Here is a 16,882-nt window from a genome sequence, read left to right as displayed (position 1 = left end):
TCCCTCTTATTTTCAGAGAGACAGTCAAAGCTCTTTGACAAGCAGAGGCTCCAAGTGGCAGAGTGGAGCGTGTTGGGCAGGGAACTGGAAGGCAGCTCCAGCCACTCTCCCGGGAAAGCAGCCGAGCCTGGTCCTGTGCCCTGCGACTTCTGAATATCCAAGGCCACCATCCACTAAAAAACAACAATGAAAAGAACTTCTCCCCCTGAAAAGAACTTACTTTTCCTCTTTCCACATCTCTTCACAACAAAAAGCAAATGTAGTCGAAGACCATTTCCTAGGATGGGATAAAGGAGTTTCTACACCCAAGGAAAAACACTCCCAGCTCTCCTCAGCATCCATTCACACCACCTGGAAAGCACTTTTTTATGACCTGGATTCTTCTGTCCCCACACTACAACGCAATGTGGTGCTCAACGAACAGCACAGACACCCAGTGATCCTTTTGCCTGTAGATTTTGGGGTGTTTACACCCAGAGGAACAGAAGAACATGTTACCTATGGCAGGGTCAGCCTGCAAACTGCAGAACAGCCCTTCCTGCACAAGTCCTAGCATGGACAGAGAGCCATCCTTCATTTTACCAACATGACAGGATTACTGTAACCTGATCCCATGTTTTGGCCACACAGCTCCAGCACATTTGCTGATACACAGCTCAGTAAATGTTTCCTTGTGAGAAAGCCAACTTCCCCCACCACCACCTTTCACATCTCAAGGTTATGGGATTAAAAGGCAAAATGAATTTTTTTTACTCTGTGGAAGAGGTGCCTGTTTCACTCTCAAATTTGACACTTCTGATCTGAAGATTATCTCTTCCGAAAGACCATTTCCCACAACATCCAAAACCAAAAAGCCTAATAAACTTCTTGTTTCATTCATAATATTCCTCTGTAATGGAAACTGTGGGATGGTACATTCACCACAGGAAAACAGACATCTAAATATCATTCAGGAGAAGGCCAACTACAGCTCAGGGACAAGAAAAATTCCTTTGTTCTGGTTTCTTCTTCAGCACTTCTCACTGCTATTACAGGCCAATCTAACAGGAGGGCCCTGGAGAGGAAGAGTAACAGCAGCAAAGAATGAAACCACAGAGTGAACAGCAGTAGTGAGAGAAGACAAAAATCCCCCACAAGAACCTTCCTTAATAAAAGCACTAGCACAGGACAATTATAGGTTTGCTTGTAGAAACCTCAATTGTGGGATTTGTTTGGCAAGAACATAGGTGCCTCCATAGCGGATGCTCTCACCATATACAACCACAGAATCATTTAGGTTGGAAAAGACCTCCAGGATCCTAGAGTCCAACCTGTGACCAGTTATCACCTTGTCAGCTACACCAGAGCACTGAGTGCCTGTTAGGGTTTGGTAGGAGCTCCTCTGTTGCTTTAAGGAATTTTTCCCCATACATGTTATCAGATGCTCGGATACTTAGGAGAGACAAAGGCCCCTGGCCGCTGGGGCCTGATGTCCAACCTGAATCTCCCCTGGTACAGCTTGAGGCCATTTCCTCTTGTCCTGTCACTTGTTCCCTGGGAGCAGAGCCCAACTCCCACCTGGCTACAGGCTCCTGTCAGCAAGTTGCAAAGAGGGAGAAGGGCCACCCCACCCCAAACCTCCTTTGCTTCAGCCTGATGCCCCCCAGCTGTTCCCCATATCATCTATCTCCCATTTCCTCCATTTTTCAATCTTCTTCTGATAAGGCATATGTAAATAACTAAAGAGGACACTATCCACCTACAGAAGTTGCAAACAGCCCAAGAAAACTGAATCATAGAAACAGACTAGTTTTGATTTGAAAGCATCTTAAAGACCACCTGATTCCAACACCCTGCCTTAGGCAGGAATACCTTACACTAGACCAGGTTGCTCCAAGCCCCATCCAACCTGGCCTTGAACACTCCCAGGGATGGAGCAGCCACAGCTTCTCTGAGCAACCTGTGCCAGTGCATCACCACCCTCACAGGGTACAATTGCTTCCTAATACCCAATCTAATGAAAGCATCTTAAAGACCACCTGATTCCAACACCCTGCCTTAGGCAGGAATACCTTACACTAGACCAGGTTGCTCCAAGCCCCATCCAACCTGGCCTTGAACACTCCCAGGGATGGAGCAGCCACAGCTTCTCTGAGCAACCTGTGCCAGTGCATCACCACCCTCACAGGGTACAATTGCTTCCTAATACCCAATCTAATTCTCCTACCTGAATCTCCCCTGGTACAGCTTGAGGCCATTTCCTCTTGTCCTGTCACTTGTTCCCTGGGAGCAGAGCCCAACTCCCACCTGGCTACAGGCTCCTGTCAGCAAGTTGCAAAGAGGGAGAAGGGCCACCCCACCCCAAACCTCCTTTGCTTCAGCCTGATGCCCCCCAGCTGTTCCCCATATCATCTATCTCCCATTTCCTCCATTTTTCAATCTTCTTCTGATAAGGCATATGTAAATAACTAAAGAGGACACTATCCACCTACAGAAGTTGCAAACAGCCCAAGAAAACTGAATCATAGAAACAGACTAGTTTTGATTTGAAAGCATCTTAAAGACCACCTGATTCCAACACCCTGCCTTAGGCAGGAATACCTTCCACTAGACCAGGTTGCTCCAAGCCCCATCCAACCTGGCCTTGAACACTCCCAGGGATGGAGCAGCCACAGCTTCTCTGAGCAACCTGTGCCAGTGCATCACCACCCTCACAGGGTACAATTGCTTCCTAATACCCAATCTAATCCTACTCTCCTTCAGTTTAAAGCCATTCCCCTTTGCCCTGGTATTCCATGCCCTTGGGAAAAGCTCCTCTCTGACAGATATAGAGATATATTAATCACTGAAGGATTTGAGTAGCAAGGGACCTCAAAGACCATCTTGCTTCACACCCCGCCATGAGCACGGACACCTTCCACTAGACCAGTTTGCTCAAGGTTTATGCAACCTGGCCTTGAACATTTCCAGGGATGGGGCATTGCAATTTCTTTCAGAGAACACAACACAGCGATAATAATCAGATCCTTGAAAGGCTGAACCTGGAAAACCATGAATAAATCAGCCTGTGCTCAGCATCATATTGAATATAAAGCAGCACAAACAGAATTTACATTATCTGCCATGAAAATGAATCCAACAGGCACAATCAGAATGATAAAGGATTACGCAAAACTTTCTTTAAACTACAATCCAGAACCTCTGAGCAACTCGACTCTGGCCAAGATCAGTTTGTTTCACAGCACATCGCTTCCAGTTTTTCCATGAGGTTTCAAAACATTTTGCAATCATCACTACTCCAAAGCAAATAAACTCCTACTCAGCTCAGCTGCCCAATGACACTTCTTACTCAGGGAAAGGCAAACCTCTGCTTTGTGCTGAAAAAACTTCTATTTTCTGTGAGCTGCATTTGTGAAATCAGTACTATAAAATCATTGAATCATAAAATGGTTTGGCTGGAAGGGACCTTAAAGACCATCTAGTTCGAACCCCCTGCCGTGGCCAGGGACACCTTCCACTACACCAGGTTGCTCCAAGCCCCATCCAACCTAGCATGGAACACTTCCAGGGAACAGAACTGAAAAAACTTCTATTTTCTGTGAGCTGCATTTGTGAAATCAGTACTATAAAATCATTGAATCATAAAATGGTTTGGCTGGAAGGGACCTTAAAGACCATCTAGTTCGAACCCCCTGCCGTGGCCAGGGACACCTTCCACTACACCAGGTTGCTCCAAGCCCCATCCAACCTAGCATGGAACACTTCCAGGGAACAGAACATCTTTGAGGTCTCTTCCAACCAGGTTGATTCTATGATTCTATAACAGCCTGCGCCATTCTATTTTCTGTGAGCTGCATTTGTGAAATCAGTACTATAAAATCATTGAATCATAAAATGGTTTGGCTGGAAGGGACCTTAAAGACCATCTAGTTCGAACCCCCTGCCGTGGCCAGGGACACCTTCCACTACACCAGGTTGCTCCAAGCCCCATCCAACCTAGCATGGAACACTTCCAGGGAACAGAACATCTTTGAGGTCTCTTCCAACCAGGTTGATTCTATGATTCTATAACTGGGCAGCCTGCGCCAGTGCCTCACCACCCTCACCGGGAAGAATTCCTTCCCAATATCCCATCTATCCCTGCCCTCTGGCAGTTGGAAGCCATTCCCCCTTGTCCTGGCACTCCAGGCCCTTGTCCAAAGTCCCTCTGCAGATCTTTTGGAGAGCCTCTTTATGTGCTGCAATACACTACAAGGTCTCCCTGAAGCCTTCTCTTCTCCAGGATGGACAGTTCTCCCAGTCTGGCTCCAGAGCAGAGGTGCTCCAGCCCTCGGAGCATCTCTGGACTTGCTCCAGCAGCTCCACATGCTTCTGATGTTGGTGCCTCAGAGCACGAGTGCAGCAAGGTGGGATACAACTTCAGAGAAAGGATTGAGGGAACAGAGGATAAAAATAGGAGGGCAACCATACAACATATAAGGAAAGGTAGAATGAGGGAGGTTTGTCTACCCTGGAGGAGACATGGCTGGACAAGAGTGAATTCCAATCGCTGCCTCTGACTATCTCAGGAGTGATTACAGAGGAGACAGCACCAGAGGTTCACCAATGAAGGCTATGAGGCAACACAGGTTGCAACAAAGGAGATTCTGATCAGACATGAGTATTAGATTTATTTCTTTAACAGCAGGGTGGGCTGAGAAGGACCACTGACCCAGACAACCGACAAGATCTCTATCCTAAAGGGAAATTCACACCTTGACTGGGCCAAGTCTTGAGCAAAGGGCTCTGAAGCTCACCCTGCTTTGAGTGAGGGATCAGACCCTTCAACCCAACTAACTCCAAGAACCAAATCTGGGTGCTCAAGTGCCATATTGACCTGCAAGTCCCCAAAGGAAAGTGAGCTGCCCCTATTTGCTGAGGGCACAAGACCTCACATGGAGGCACCACAGAGCAGTGTCGCCACCACAACCATCCATCTGGCAGCTGATCACAACCACCAGGAGCTTCTGGGCCACAGCCAAATGTCTTGCACAAGAACAACTGTGTTTGAAAAGGAAAACATCCCCCACCAACCAGTGCAAAATGAAATTAAAGGTGCAGACGCAACTCTGGTCAATGTTTAACATGGAGTAAATTTAACAAGAAAACCAACAAAGTTCACAGATGCTGAGTGGAGTTTATCCCCTTCAGATTTCTTCATCTGTGATGATGAACACACTGGATTTGTTTCCTCCACGTTCTTTTACTGTATTGTTGAAGCAGCACCTTTACACAGTCTCCTCTTGCTTATAATCACAAATATAAGCCAGCAAAGATGTTTTTAACACAGTTTAATAGAAAAAAAAAAAGCTTAATGTACAGGACCAGAGAGCCCTGGGGGCTCTCAGACCACAAGGAGTTTAGTACACACACTGCAGACAGTTTCACTGTGTAAATGTTGGCATTATGCAAATATTTATTGCTGTTCAAAATTTATAAAACCAATTTAAAGTTTCCCCATAGTCCAGTGCTGAGGATTTCCAAGATCATCTTCTATTCAGGGTAAATATCAGCTTGTGAACAAATATAAAGGAGCAGCAGAAGGTCAAGAAAACAAGAGGAGAGCAGTGAAGGAAGTGAGGGAACTGCTGTAAAAAGTCAGGGAGCGAACAAAACTGAGTTCAGAGAGGCAAGAGAGGGAGGAATTTATACTGTTTATCAACAAACTCTGCAAGTTTACAGTGTCCAACTGTACAAAGCTCAATCTTGCAAGGGTGAAAAAATAATGAAGAAGGAAATACTGTTATGGTTAATAATAAAATGTAATATAACCCAAGAAAACGGATAAAATATGAATGAATTCTAGTGCGCGTAGTTTTGGACCAGAGAAAGGTATTTTTCAACAGATGCTTTCTGGCACTTGATGAAAATGAGAAGCATCTGCCATTTCCTGAACTTAGATTACTGAACAGCACAGCTCACTGCTAATGAAGATGAAATTCAAATGTCATCTGAAGAAGCAATTAAAAAAAAAATTGAATTCTTTTTCCCTACCTCAAAAATGTTATTGTATTAAGCTCACGCTTGCCTTGTCCTCAGGCCCAGACTTCCTAGTGATTTACAGATGATTTTCCAGCCTGAACCATAATTGTTAATGCTGTGAACTACTTAAAACCTCAATTTAAAAAGCCCATTAATTTTTGGAGAACACACAAGAAACTACAGGCACAAATCATCATCATTTCACCTTTTCACCAGTGTATTAAAAATTAGCTCGATTAGAGCAAAATGACTATGAGTCAAGATGACATTTCCTCCTCTTCCTGCATATCAATCAGTGCATGATACCAGAAGAGCACTTCCAGGTGGCACTTCCAGGTTTTTGGAGGTTTTTAGAAGAGAGTACGTTGTTTCTTCTTCAAATGAGATGAGAATAACATAGCGATTCATGCCTGCATCCTGTTTTGACCTCAGGTTAGTCTCAAGCTTTACAGAAAACATTTTATTCACTACAAACAACTCTGTGTTGGCAGTTGAAGACCAAAAAAACCACATGTGGTGGTTTTAATTTTTTAGCAACTTTTAGTTCCTCTGCTGATCTTCTCTCATAGAGATTTTCTAGAACAAACACAAAGTATTTTTAGCTCCTCATTTCACAAATGAGAGGAAGCCCAGCAGAAGGTTAATTCTGGAAACAGTCACGCAGCCACTTGGAACAAGCAAGGCCCAAGGGGAACTAGTAGTTTTTCCAGCGATAACTTGGGATTATTTTTCTAATTTCAGCTACAAGATCAGAAAGCATAAGGTGGTGCTTGTTTCTGGGAGCCTGAAGCACAGAAACGCACAAGTTACATTTAGGTCTCGGTGTGAAGTGTCTGTTGTTCACCAGCAGCTGCAGCCTGGTCTCTCAACACATGGATGAGCCAAATCCCTGTCACCCACTGGAAGAACAGATATTTTTACATGTGTCAAGAGCTGGAGAGGGACATTTGACAAGGGCATAGACTGACAGGACAAGGGGGAATGGCTACAAACTGACAGAGGGCAGGGTTAGATTACATGAGGAAGAAATTCTTCCCTGTGAGGGTGGTGAGGCACTGGCACAGGTTGCCCAGAGAAGCTGTGGCTCCCCCCTCTCTGCAAGTGTTCAAGGCCAGGTTGGATGGGGCTTGGAGCAACGTGTAGTGGAAGATGTCCTTGTCCACGGCAGGGGAGTGGAACCAGATGGTTTTTAAGGTCTCTCCAACCCAAACCAGACTGTGATTCTATATTTTCACAAGTTTGTCTGATCCATTGCTGTTGTTTCTGAACAAGTTCCAAAGGGTTTAAAAATTGAAATGTTAAGGGATGTAAAAATAGACATAATTCTTTGAGACCTATGTGTCTGCAACATTAATTGGCTTTTGCCTTCTGTCAGCATTGACATACTACAAGTTGACTCCTAAGCCATGCTCAAACCTGATAAATAAGACAGTTCTTTCCTTTGGAAGGAGCCTGAATACCAAATCATCTCCAGCTCAGGCAGATGACAATAATTTTTTTGTCTCTCAGATAATCAGGATTTGGAAATGAAAACATAATACTTGCATGCCACAGCGCAGTAACATGAGTTGCTCATTGTAAAAGCAACAACAACTCTGTAATTGTTTCTGCTGATGATGAGTGCACAAGAGGACACTGTCTCTATGCTGCATTTGCAGTGCTATATATTTAGATTACTGGAACATATTTACGCTGTTTGGAGCCACATTTAAGTCAGGTTCTAAGTTAAAGAAATATCATTGGGTACAATTAGATTCTTACCAAGGGGAACTTACCTAAAAGCTGCCAGTAAGGGAGCATAGATTGAGTCTCCATCATACACATACAAGTGGTCCCAACTACACTCTGTGGCAAAGTGATTGAATCGAAGCCTCAGGATTGTGTTTGGCCTGGGAAAAAAAGATTAATTAATACAAGATTTGTAATTAGCCAATGGACACACATGGCAAAGTCCCTCCAACACACTCCTCTGGTGTGATGCTCTGCTCTAAACAAGACTGAAACTGAATTATGTGGTATAAGTGTATATGCATCAAACATGCTCTGGCTTTATTTTTCTGCTGTGCAGCTCCTCTAGTATTAAGCAACAGATTATTCATGGTCATAAAACAATGCTCTTAAGCCTTTTCTCACCATCAACAGCAGATAGCACAGGGCAGGCATAGCCAACCCTCTGCCCTTCCCTGGTGCTGACTCTCCTAGCGAAAGGGCTTTGCAAGGGTAAGCAAGGAAAATCTACATGAGCACACATGAAGAATCACAGTCACCATCAGGGAACTAACCAGTGGGGTTTTTTCCATGTTCAAGGGACTTTCTGCAGATTGATATGATTATGAAGGCCTGAGATGATGTACTTGCTCAGCAGCTGGCAGCAATCCTTCTTCTCTTCATTCTTTGTGCAAAACAGAGGGTCCTCCTGAGGGAAGTCCTTTCAAACTGCAGGTCCAAAGAGGTCCCAAGTCCCTCTGCAGCTCTCTTGGAGCCCCCTTAGGCACTGGAAGGGGCTCTAAGATCTCCCTGGAGCTTTCTCTTCTCCAGGCTGCACAGCCCTAGCTCTCCCAGCCTGGCTGCACAGCAGAGGTGCTCCAGCCCTCAGAGCATCCCTGGGGCCTCCCCTGGACTTCTTCCAGCAGCTTCACATCCTTCTGCTGTTGGTGCCCCAGAGCTGGAGGCAGCACTGCAGGTGAGGTCTCATCTGAGCAGGGCAGAGGGGCAGAATCCTCCCTCACCTGCTGCCCAAGCCGTGGGATGAGCCCAGCACACAGAGGGTTCTGGGTGCCAGTGCACATGGTCAGGGCTTGTTGAGCTTCTCACCATGCTAAGATACCATTTGTTTCATGGCCTATATGCAAAGACAGACCTAAATCACACAGTAGCCAAATAACTAATTTAGGGATCAGCTCCAGGAGGGTGCAAACACCACTAACACTGTGCCTGGACCTGAGATAAAATGAAAATGAATCCACATCAGCACTGCTTGTTCCAACCCACAGCTGTAGCTGTTGAAAGGAAAGATGCAAGTGATTAGGATCTGTCCAACAGCATTGCCCTTGGATTAGATGAAATCCCTGTTCATCCTAATGAAATGAATTAATAAAATGTCAGTTTGCCACAGTCCTTCCTTCCCACAGGAAAGGAATTCTTTAGGGACTTATCCTGCAAACAACTATTTTTTGATAGGCACAATGATCTACTCCAGGCCTCTGGAAAAAGAGCAGCAGGTGGAACTCAAAGATAAAGTCCTGCTTAAAGAAAAGGTACAAAGCGTACTCATGGTTTCAAAACTGAGCAGCCTATGGAGTCGTGGGGAGTTGCTGCTATTTGCACAGTCTGACAGTTGTAAGAGTAAGAAGAAAAGCTCAATCAATAAAGCTTCAGACCATGAAGAAAATAAAGAGTCTCTCCGCTACAGCTAACGACTCGTTAGCAGGCAGCTCTCATCTGCACAATGATCAGGCACATGGATACAGGTTCTGCCTTGGGATGCTCTGGCTTCATGGATCTCATCTGCTTTGCCTCACACTCCTGGGGAAAAATGAGAAGGACACCCCCAGGATGAGGACAGAGAACAGACACCAGCAAAGAAGAGCCAAGAATGGCACAGAAAGGAAAAGAGAACAGCAAGCAACACGTGGCTTATTTTATATCTGAACTTAGCTAGGATTGTACCTTTGGACTCACAGAACCACAGAATCAATCAGGTTGGAAACGACCTCTGAGATCATCGAGTCCAACCTATGACCTAATACCACCATGGCAACTAGACTAAGTACTAGTACTAAGTGCCACGTCCAGTCTCTCCTGAAACACCTCCTGGGATGGTGACTCCACCACCTTCCTGGGTAGCATATTCCAGTAACTAATCACCCTTTCTGGATAGAAATTCTTCCTAGATTGTACCTTCCCCTGCTAACCTCAAAGTCCTCTGCACACTGGAATGCTGGCAACAAGGTGAGGGCACTCAGCAAAACTGAACAGCTTTGCAGACACTGCTTTCCAAGTCCAGATCTCTGGGAATTTCAAGTTGGCAGTGAGCTTGGGCTCTTTTCACACTGCTGCATATTTCAGCTGCTTTAATCAGTGTGATTATCTCCTTTCTGTTTAGAACCATCCTCTGACAGCAGGGTACAAACAGTCAGAAGCAGGAAAAAGACTCCAACCTAAATGCCTGGCTGTGCAACAGGGAGGAACATTTTTGTCTTTCCAGCAAGGAAGATCTCACTTCAAACCTCATTAAGTCATGGTTCTCTAGGAAGCTTCTCAGCAGCAGCAAATAAAGGCTGGAGGAGCAGTTGTGGTGACATTATGGAGGACTCGTGAGCAGCAGTACACTTCTGATAAAAATATGAGTCACAATATCCTTTAAAAAAGAAGCTGTGATGGTTAAGCGTCTGTGCTGGAAGTGCTGAGGCTGCTTTGGCTGTAATAACATTCTTGCAAAACATTTTTAATTATAAATAATTGCAAACTGTCAGCAGTTGTATTCCTACTACCTCCAAAAATTAAAAGGTGTTGCCACTTGTGCATCCAACTTTTGATCTGAACCACCTCAAAGACCTGGACTCCTTGCAGAGTTAGTGAGTGGTTGGCTCTCAACTGCAACGTTCTGGATGTCTCTCTGAGGCAGTTTAGCCCTCACCTTTGAGGATCTTGGGAGCTTAGGAACTTAACTTCCTTATCCCAAATAAATGAAGCAGATACAGTGAATATGAGTTCCCCCCTACCCATCAGACCTCCCAAAGAAACAAGGAATGGTTTGAGTGGGAAGGGACCTTAAAGAACAGCTAGTCCCAACGCTACTGCCATGCGCAGGGACACCTTCCACTAGACCACGTTGCTCCAAGTCCCATCCAACCTGGCATGGAACAATTTCAGGGATGGGGCAGCCACAGCTTCTCTGGACAACCTGTGCCAGTGCCTCACCACCCTCACAGGGAACAATTTCTTCCCAATATTTAATCTAACCCTGCCCTCTGGCAGTGGGAAGCCATTCCCCCTGGTCCTAGCACTCCAGGCCCTTGTCCAAAGTCCTTCTCCAGCTCTCTTGGAGCCTCCTAAGACACTGAAAAGGACTTTAAAGTCTCCCTGAAGCCTTCTCTTCTCCAGGCTCCACAGCTGCAGCTCTCCCAGCCTGGCTCCACTGCAGAGGTTCTCCAGCCCTCAAAGCATCTCCATAGCCTCCTCTGGACTTGCTCCAAGAAGCCCATGTCCTCCATGTGATGAGGAACCCAGAGCTGGAGGCAGCACTGCCAGTGAGTGGGGCAGAGGGCCAGAATTCCCCTCACCTGCTGCCCATGCAGTGGGATGAGCCTAGCACACAGCTGGTTTCTGGGTGCCAGTGCACATGGCTGGGGCATGTCCAGCCTTTCATTATCAACATCCTCAAGTCCTTGGTCTTGCTCTCCAGCCATTCTCTGCCCATCCTGTGTCCTTGGGATCACCCCGACCCAGGTGCAACACCTTGACTTTGCCTTGTTGAATTCCATGAGGTTTCCATGGTCCCACCTCTCCAGCCTGTCCAGGTCCCTCTGGACCATCCCTTCCCTCCACTGTGCGGCCACACAGCTTGATGTTGCCAGCAAACCTGCTGAGGGTGCCTCAAGCCCACTGTCCCTGTCATGGACAGAGATGTCAAACACAGGGAGAAGACCAAGGAAAAATGCACTCTGGGCTTTTACTAAGTTCTTATCCTCCAGGTTGCCATGGTATCTCAGCTTACAGCATTAAGTGCAAGTTGCACACTCCAAAGGAGTGTGGCCAGCAAGTCAAAGGTGACTCTCACCAGCTACTCTGCTCTCGTGAGACCCCACCTGGAATACTGAGTGCAGTTCTGCTACCATCAACATAAGGACATGAAACTGTTGGAGCAAGTCCAGAGGAGGCCATGAAGTTGGTAAGACTACTGGAGCATCTCCCCTATGAGGACAGGCTGAAGGAGTTGGGGCTGTTCAGCCTGGAGAAGAGAACGTTGTGTGAAGACCTCACAGCAACACTCCAGGATCTGAAGAGGCTCCAGGGAAGCTGCAGAGGGACTCTTGGTTAGGAACTGTAGTGACAGGACAAGGGGTAACGGATTCAAATTGAAGGAAGGAAATTTAGGCTAGATTATTAGGAGAAAGTTTTTTCCTGTGAGGTTAGTGAGACACTGGCACAGGCTGCCCAGGGAGGCTGTGGCTGCCCCAACCCTGGCAGTGTTCAAAGCCAGGCTGGATAAAGCCTTGAGCAACCTGGTGTGGTGGGAGGTATCCATGCCCAGGGCAGGGGGTTGGGACTAGGTGATCTCTAAGGTCCATTCCAACCCCTAAAATTCTATGATTCTATGAAGTTCGTGCTCTCACATTACTCATTCCAATTCACAAATTTGAAACTTTCAGATTCAGGGAACAATATGGAATGTGACTGAACACAACTCTTAACACACAGCATCATATCCAAACAGGCAACACTTTTAGACACTAAACAAATTGATTTTACAGCCCTGGCAACTGCCTGGGACTATGAAAAATAGAATTTAACAAGTGAGATGCTCTGGACTGCTGCAATACCAATCAGGTAACAGTCAGAGGACAGGCACTAAATATGTTATTCCTAAAAATCTCTACAAGGCATTGCTGTAAGCAATATAAGGACCAAATACAGGAAGGGCAAAGAAGTGAGGGGGAGAGGTGTGAGGGACTTCTCCCAGTTTAGAGCTTTGTGAAAAAGGTCAATGGTCCTTCTCAAGTCCTCATGGCCCAGTGAGTGAAGAAGCATCTGAAGTACATCACTACAAGAAGTAATTCTTCATCAATGAAGGCTTTCAGAGTGTTTTTCCTTTTTTCTCTCCATACTGCCAAAAACTCCCATGCACAGTGAATCCCAGCATCTGAATGGCTCACTATCAGTTAAACAATTCATAATCCTTCATTATTTACACAAATGCACTGATTCGTGTTTACCACATGTTGTTTCAACAAAAAACCTCTAGCCAGTTTTGAAGGGTTCATTTGCACAAAAAAAACCCAAAAACAAAACCCACCAACAAACTTATTTACCAAGAATAAGTGTTGCCCAATCCAGCTTTAAGAATGGCTAGAAAGACTCCTGAGACCTAAAAACACTAAATGCAGATAAACCTCAATTGAAAGCCACAGTAAGCAGGAGGCAAACCCAAGATACTTCCAACACTCACCTTCCTTCAATGAGCCACGTGCACTTTGTCTTGTATTTGTAATTCCCAGGCCCATCTGTGACATACCCTGAAGGTCCAGTGAGCCTGTAAAGAAAAAACATAGACAAGGATTAGTCTCCAGGGGTCTGAAACATTTGGAAAGGATTTCCTACATTCTTAAGATTCATCATTAGATTTTTATTTACTCAGGAGCCACTTGAAACAAACCAACAACAGCACAACAAAAACCCATTGCGATTCTCCCGCTGAACTCTCCTTACATGACTTCTGATGATTGACCTTTGAGAATGACACCTCAAAGGACATGACTTCAAGACTGATGGTATCTCTATCAGACGGATGTCAAATGCACTTGTGTGGATATACCACATAACCAGCAAAAGGAATTCCCCAACAGAAAAGCAAAAATTATTCCTAAACCATTTATTTATACAAACTACACCATTCCTGGATGATGTTCAGACACAGTTCATGGTGTGACCTCTCACCCATTCTGTACTTGACTCTCAACAAACTCCCTGATGACCTCCTGAACAGAGGTCTGATCTCCATACCCCATACCTGGAAGTGTTCCAGGCCAGGTTGGATGGGGCTTGGAGCAACCTGGTCTAGTGGAAGGTGTCCCTGCCCATGGGAGAGTGTGGATAAAGATGTTCTTGAAGGTCCCTTCCAATCCAAACCAGTCTATGATAACCCTCTAGTGCAAAACAGACCTTAATTCCTCGTGCATCAAAGACATATCTCAGGACAAACTCAGAGCACATAAGTTCCAGGCATCCCCCACCTTTGGTAGCATGTTCCCATCCCCAGGTCATCCCACAGCACATTCCCATCCCCAGGTCATCACATGTTATGTGGTCCCACTCCTGGGACACTGCCAGGACTACCCTACACCATCCCTTCCCTCTGCACCTATAACCAACCAGGTGGTGACAACTTGAAAGCAGCAAAAGACTCTGGAGAAGGATGTGTAAAAAGCAAGTACAGTTGGAATCATTCATCCCAGGACACTCAATGTACATGCAATTAAAACCATTAAAAACTTTCAGTGGAAAGAGAAATGGCAAGAAAGGCTGAAAAGGAGTTAGAGGGACTGGTTACAAGCGCATGAAAGGACAGGACAAGGGAGGATGATTTCAAATGGAAAGAGAGTAGGTTTGAAGTGGATGTTAGAAAAACATTCTTCCTTGTGAGGGTGGTGAGGCACTGGCACAGGTTGCCTAGAGAACCCGTGTCTGCCCCATCCCTGGGAGTGTTCCAGGCCAGGTTGGATGGGGCTTGGAGTGACTTGGGCTAGTGGGAGGGGTCCCTGCCCATGGCAGGGGGCGGAACAAGATGATCTTTAAGGTCCCTTCCAACCCAAACCATACCATGATTATTTGATTATTATCAGTATCTGCAATCACTGTACAGCACAAATTCTAGACAAGCAGAAGACAAGGCCAAGAACCAAACTGTTTGGATAAACATTCCCATCTCATATGAATTAGTCAAAATATTCCCAGTGGGTTTTAACCAATTTCTGAAGTATTGCAGAAACAGCTGAAAATCAATGCCAGGGAAGGATGACAGCAAGTGGCAGCAGCATCTGAAAGTGCCCAAACACCATGTTCTGACAGAGCACACATTGGCACCTGAACCAGGTCTCCTACCTAGGCAGGTTCTAAATTCCACTGTCAGCACACATGGCTGGAGCAAATCACAGCCCTCTGGCAAAACCCAACTGTCCTACTTAGAACAGAGCTTCAGTACAACAAAAACACTGTAAATTCAAACTTGGCAAAAAAGAGAAGGAAACAAGATCAGAAGTTCCCCAAACCAGTATCTTGGAACCTTCTGTGTGTCTTTTCCCAGTGACCTGTTAATGTTATCATCTCATCTTTTTTAAATATTTTGACTGAGTCAAAAATGATTTTCCAGACTCTTTTCCACTGAGCACTTCCAATGCTCATCTCTAACCCAAATTAAAAAGGCAAAACCCAGATTATTAAAAACCACCTCCCTCTCTCTCTCCATATGAATTTATTACAACACTTTTCAACTTCAGACGTTGAGTTTAATTGTTTTAAAAGCCAATAATTGAAATTCTCTAGGAGATAAACATTTAAGCAAGTAAAGACAAAACTGACCTTCAGGAGCACAGAAAGCATCTGTACCTTCTATGGAGACACAGATGTAGGTATACAGATAGGTGAGATTTAAAAAAAAAAAAAAAAAAAAAAAACCAAAACACTCACACAGACGATATAGATTTAGGCTGGATATTACGAAGAAATTCTTTCCTGTGAGGGTGGTGAGGCACTGGCACAGGTTGCCCAGAGCAGCTGTGGCTGCCCCATCCCTGGGAGTGTTCCAGGTCAGGCTGGATGGGGCTGGGAGCAGCCGGGTCTAGTGGAAGGCGTCCCTGCCCATGGCAGGGGGTGGAACAAGGTGGTCTTTAAAAGATTCCTTCCAACCCAAAGCATTCTGTGATTCTATGATACACATTTATTTTAAAGCTTCAACATCTGTGAAAACTCAAATCACTTATGTACTGAGCAGGAATTTGCAAAACCAGGTGCCAAGCTGCAAGCAATACCATCTAGACTTTTGTATAAAACTTCATCCTCTTGAAAATAACATCAGTGGAAAAGTCAGGAATCAAACGGCATCAACACTGACAGCACTTTGCCTGCAACCAAGAGCAAACAGATTCTGGAAACCTGAGCAAGTCTCCCAAGCTAAAAACAACCTCATGCAGCATGCCAAGCTCTCAGGGAGCCTCTGCTCACAAAACTCTTTGAACAATTTGATCTGGAAACAATTACTAAATTATTCTCCACAGAAATGCTACTGAGAGTGATGAGAAATGGGTAAAATAATCCTGTTAGTACTGTAGCTCCATGTCACATCTCAGGGGGAAAAAACTAGAGTGTTTCAACATAATCTAATGAAATTTCAGCAATGTCAAAACAAAACATGGCACGTAGTTTTAAAAATATAAGTACAAACTTCTCTGATATGTTATTAAACACGTAAGTGTACGTTACCCAGACTCCTTACCAAATTTGCTGCCACTATGAATAAATAAAGGATATAAAAACCAAAACCAATAAATCAGAGTTGATGTCTCTGAAAGGAAAAGAAACAGTATTTAAGTTCTCACCCCCCCTGTGCTGCCTGGCATGAGCAGGGCAGCAGCATTCATGTTAGTCTATAAACACTCTCCCAGAGACACACAGAATTAAGTCCTCAGCAAACTGAAACTGGAATTTTATCTTTCCATTCAATTCAGAAAGCTCAGCTGCTCTCTCAGCTCCAATAAAATGGCAAATAACACCCTGTTCTCTGGTTCCTTGCTGCCTGTGCTGTACGTGAGGCAGTGCTGGTGGGCACAGATAACTGGGACATGTCCTACACACTGTTTCGGCTTTGTCTGGGAGCAGAGGCTCGGGAAGGGAACACGTGAGTAACCCGAGGAGGAAAAACACTCCAGGAATGAAGGACTTGGATGCAGAACATTTTCCTGACATTCATTAGGCTACTCACATGTACACTTGAAAGATCCTAACCCTGGTAACTTGCCCCCAGTCTCTGAGGTCTTTGGCCCCACTGAATGCTTTGGGCATATTTACAATGTGATGTTCAACAAGGCCAAGTAGTGGGTCCTGCACGAGGCAACATCCCTCTGCAGTGCTCCAGGATGGGAGAAGAGTGGCTGGAAAGCTGTCT

General features: G+C 45.3%; 1 protein-coding gene across 1 annotated transcript in view; it reads right to left on the bottom strand.

The window, feature by feature from the left end:
• ATRN (attractin) overlaps positions 1-13,730 on the bottom strand; it is a gene marked incomplete at its 3' end in the record, with an annotated part of 54,426 nt that extends 40,696 nt beyond the window's left edge. The window contains exons 1-3 of the mRNA XM_009075280.1: positions 13,660-13,730; positions 13,172-13,255; positions 7,776-7,889 (exon numbers count right to left, since the gene is read on the bottom strand). Of these exons, the coding sequence (XP_009073528.1) occupies positions 7,776-7,889; positions 13,172-13,255; positions 13,660-13,730 (269 nt within the window). The remainder of the gene's footprint in view (positions 1-7,775; positions 7,890-13,171; positions 13,256-13,659) is intronic.
• Positions 13,731-16,882: the final 3,152 nt, after the last annotated feature.

The sequence above is a fragment of the Acanthisitta chloris genome, unplaced genomic scaffold, assembly GCF_000695815.1.
Source record: "Acanthisitta chloris isolate BGI_N310 unplaced genomic scaffold, ASM69581v1 scaffold8685, whole genome shotgun sequence".
Lineage (NCBI taxonomy): Eukaryota > Metazoa > Chordata > Aves > Passeriformes > Acanthisittidae > Acanthisitta > Acanthisitta chloris.
Note: the sequence above shows the minus strand (reverse complement) of the source record. Positions and strands in the feature narration are given on the sequence as shown.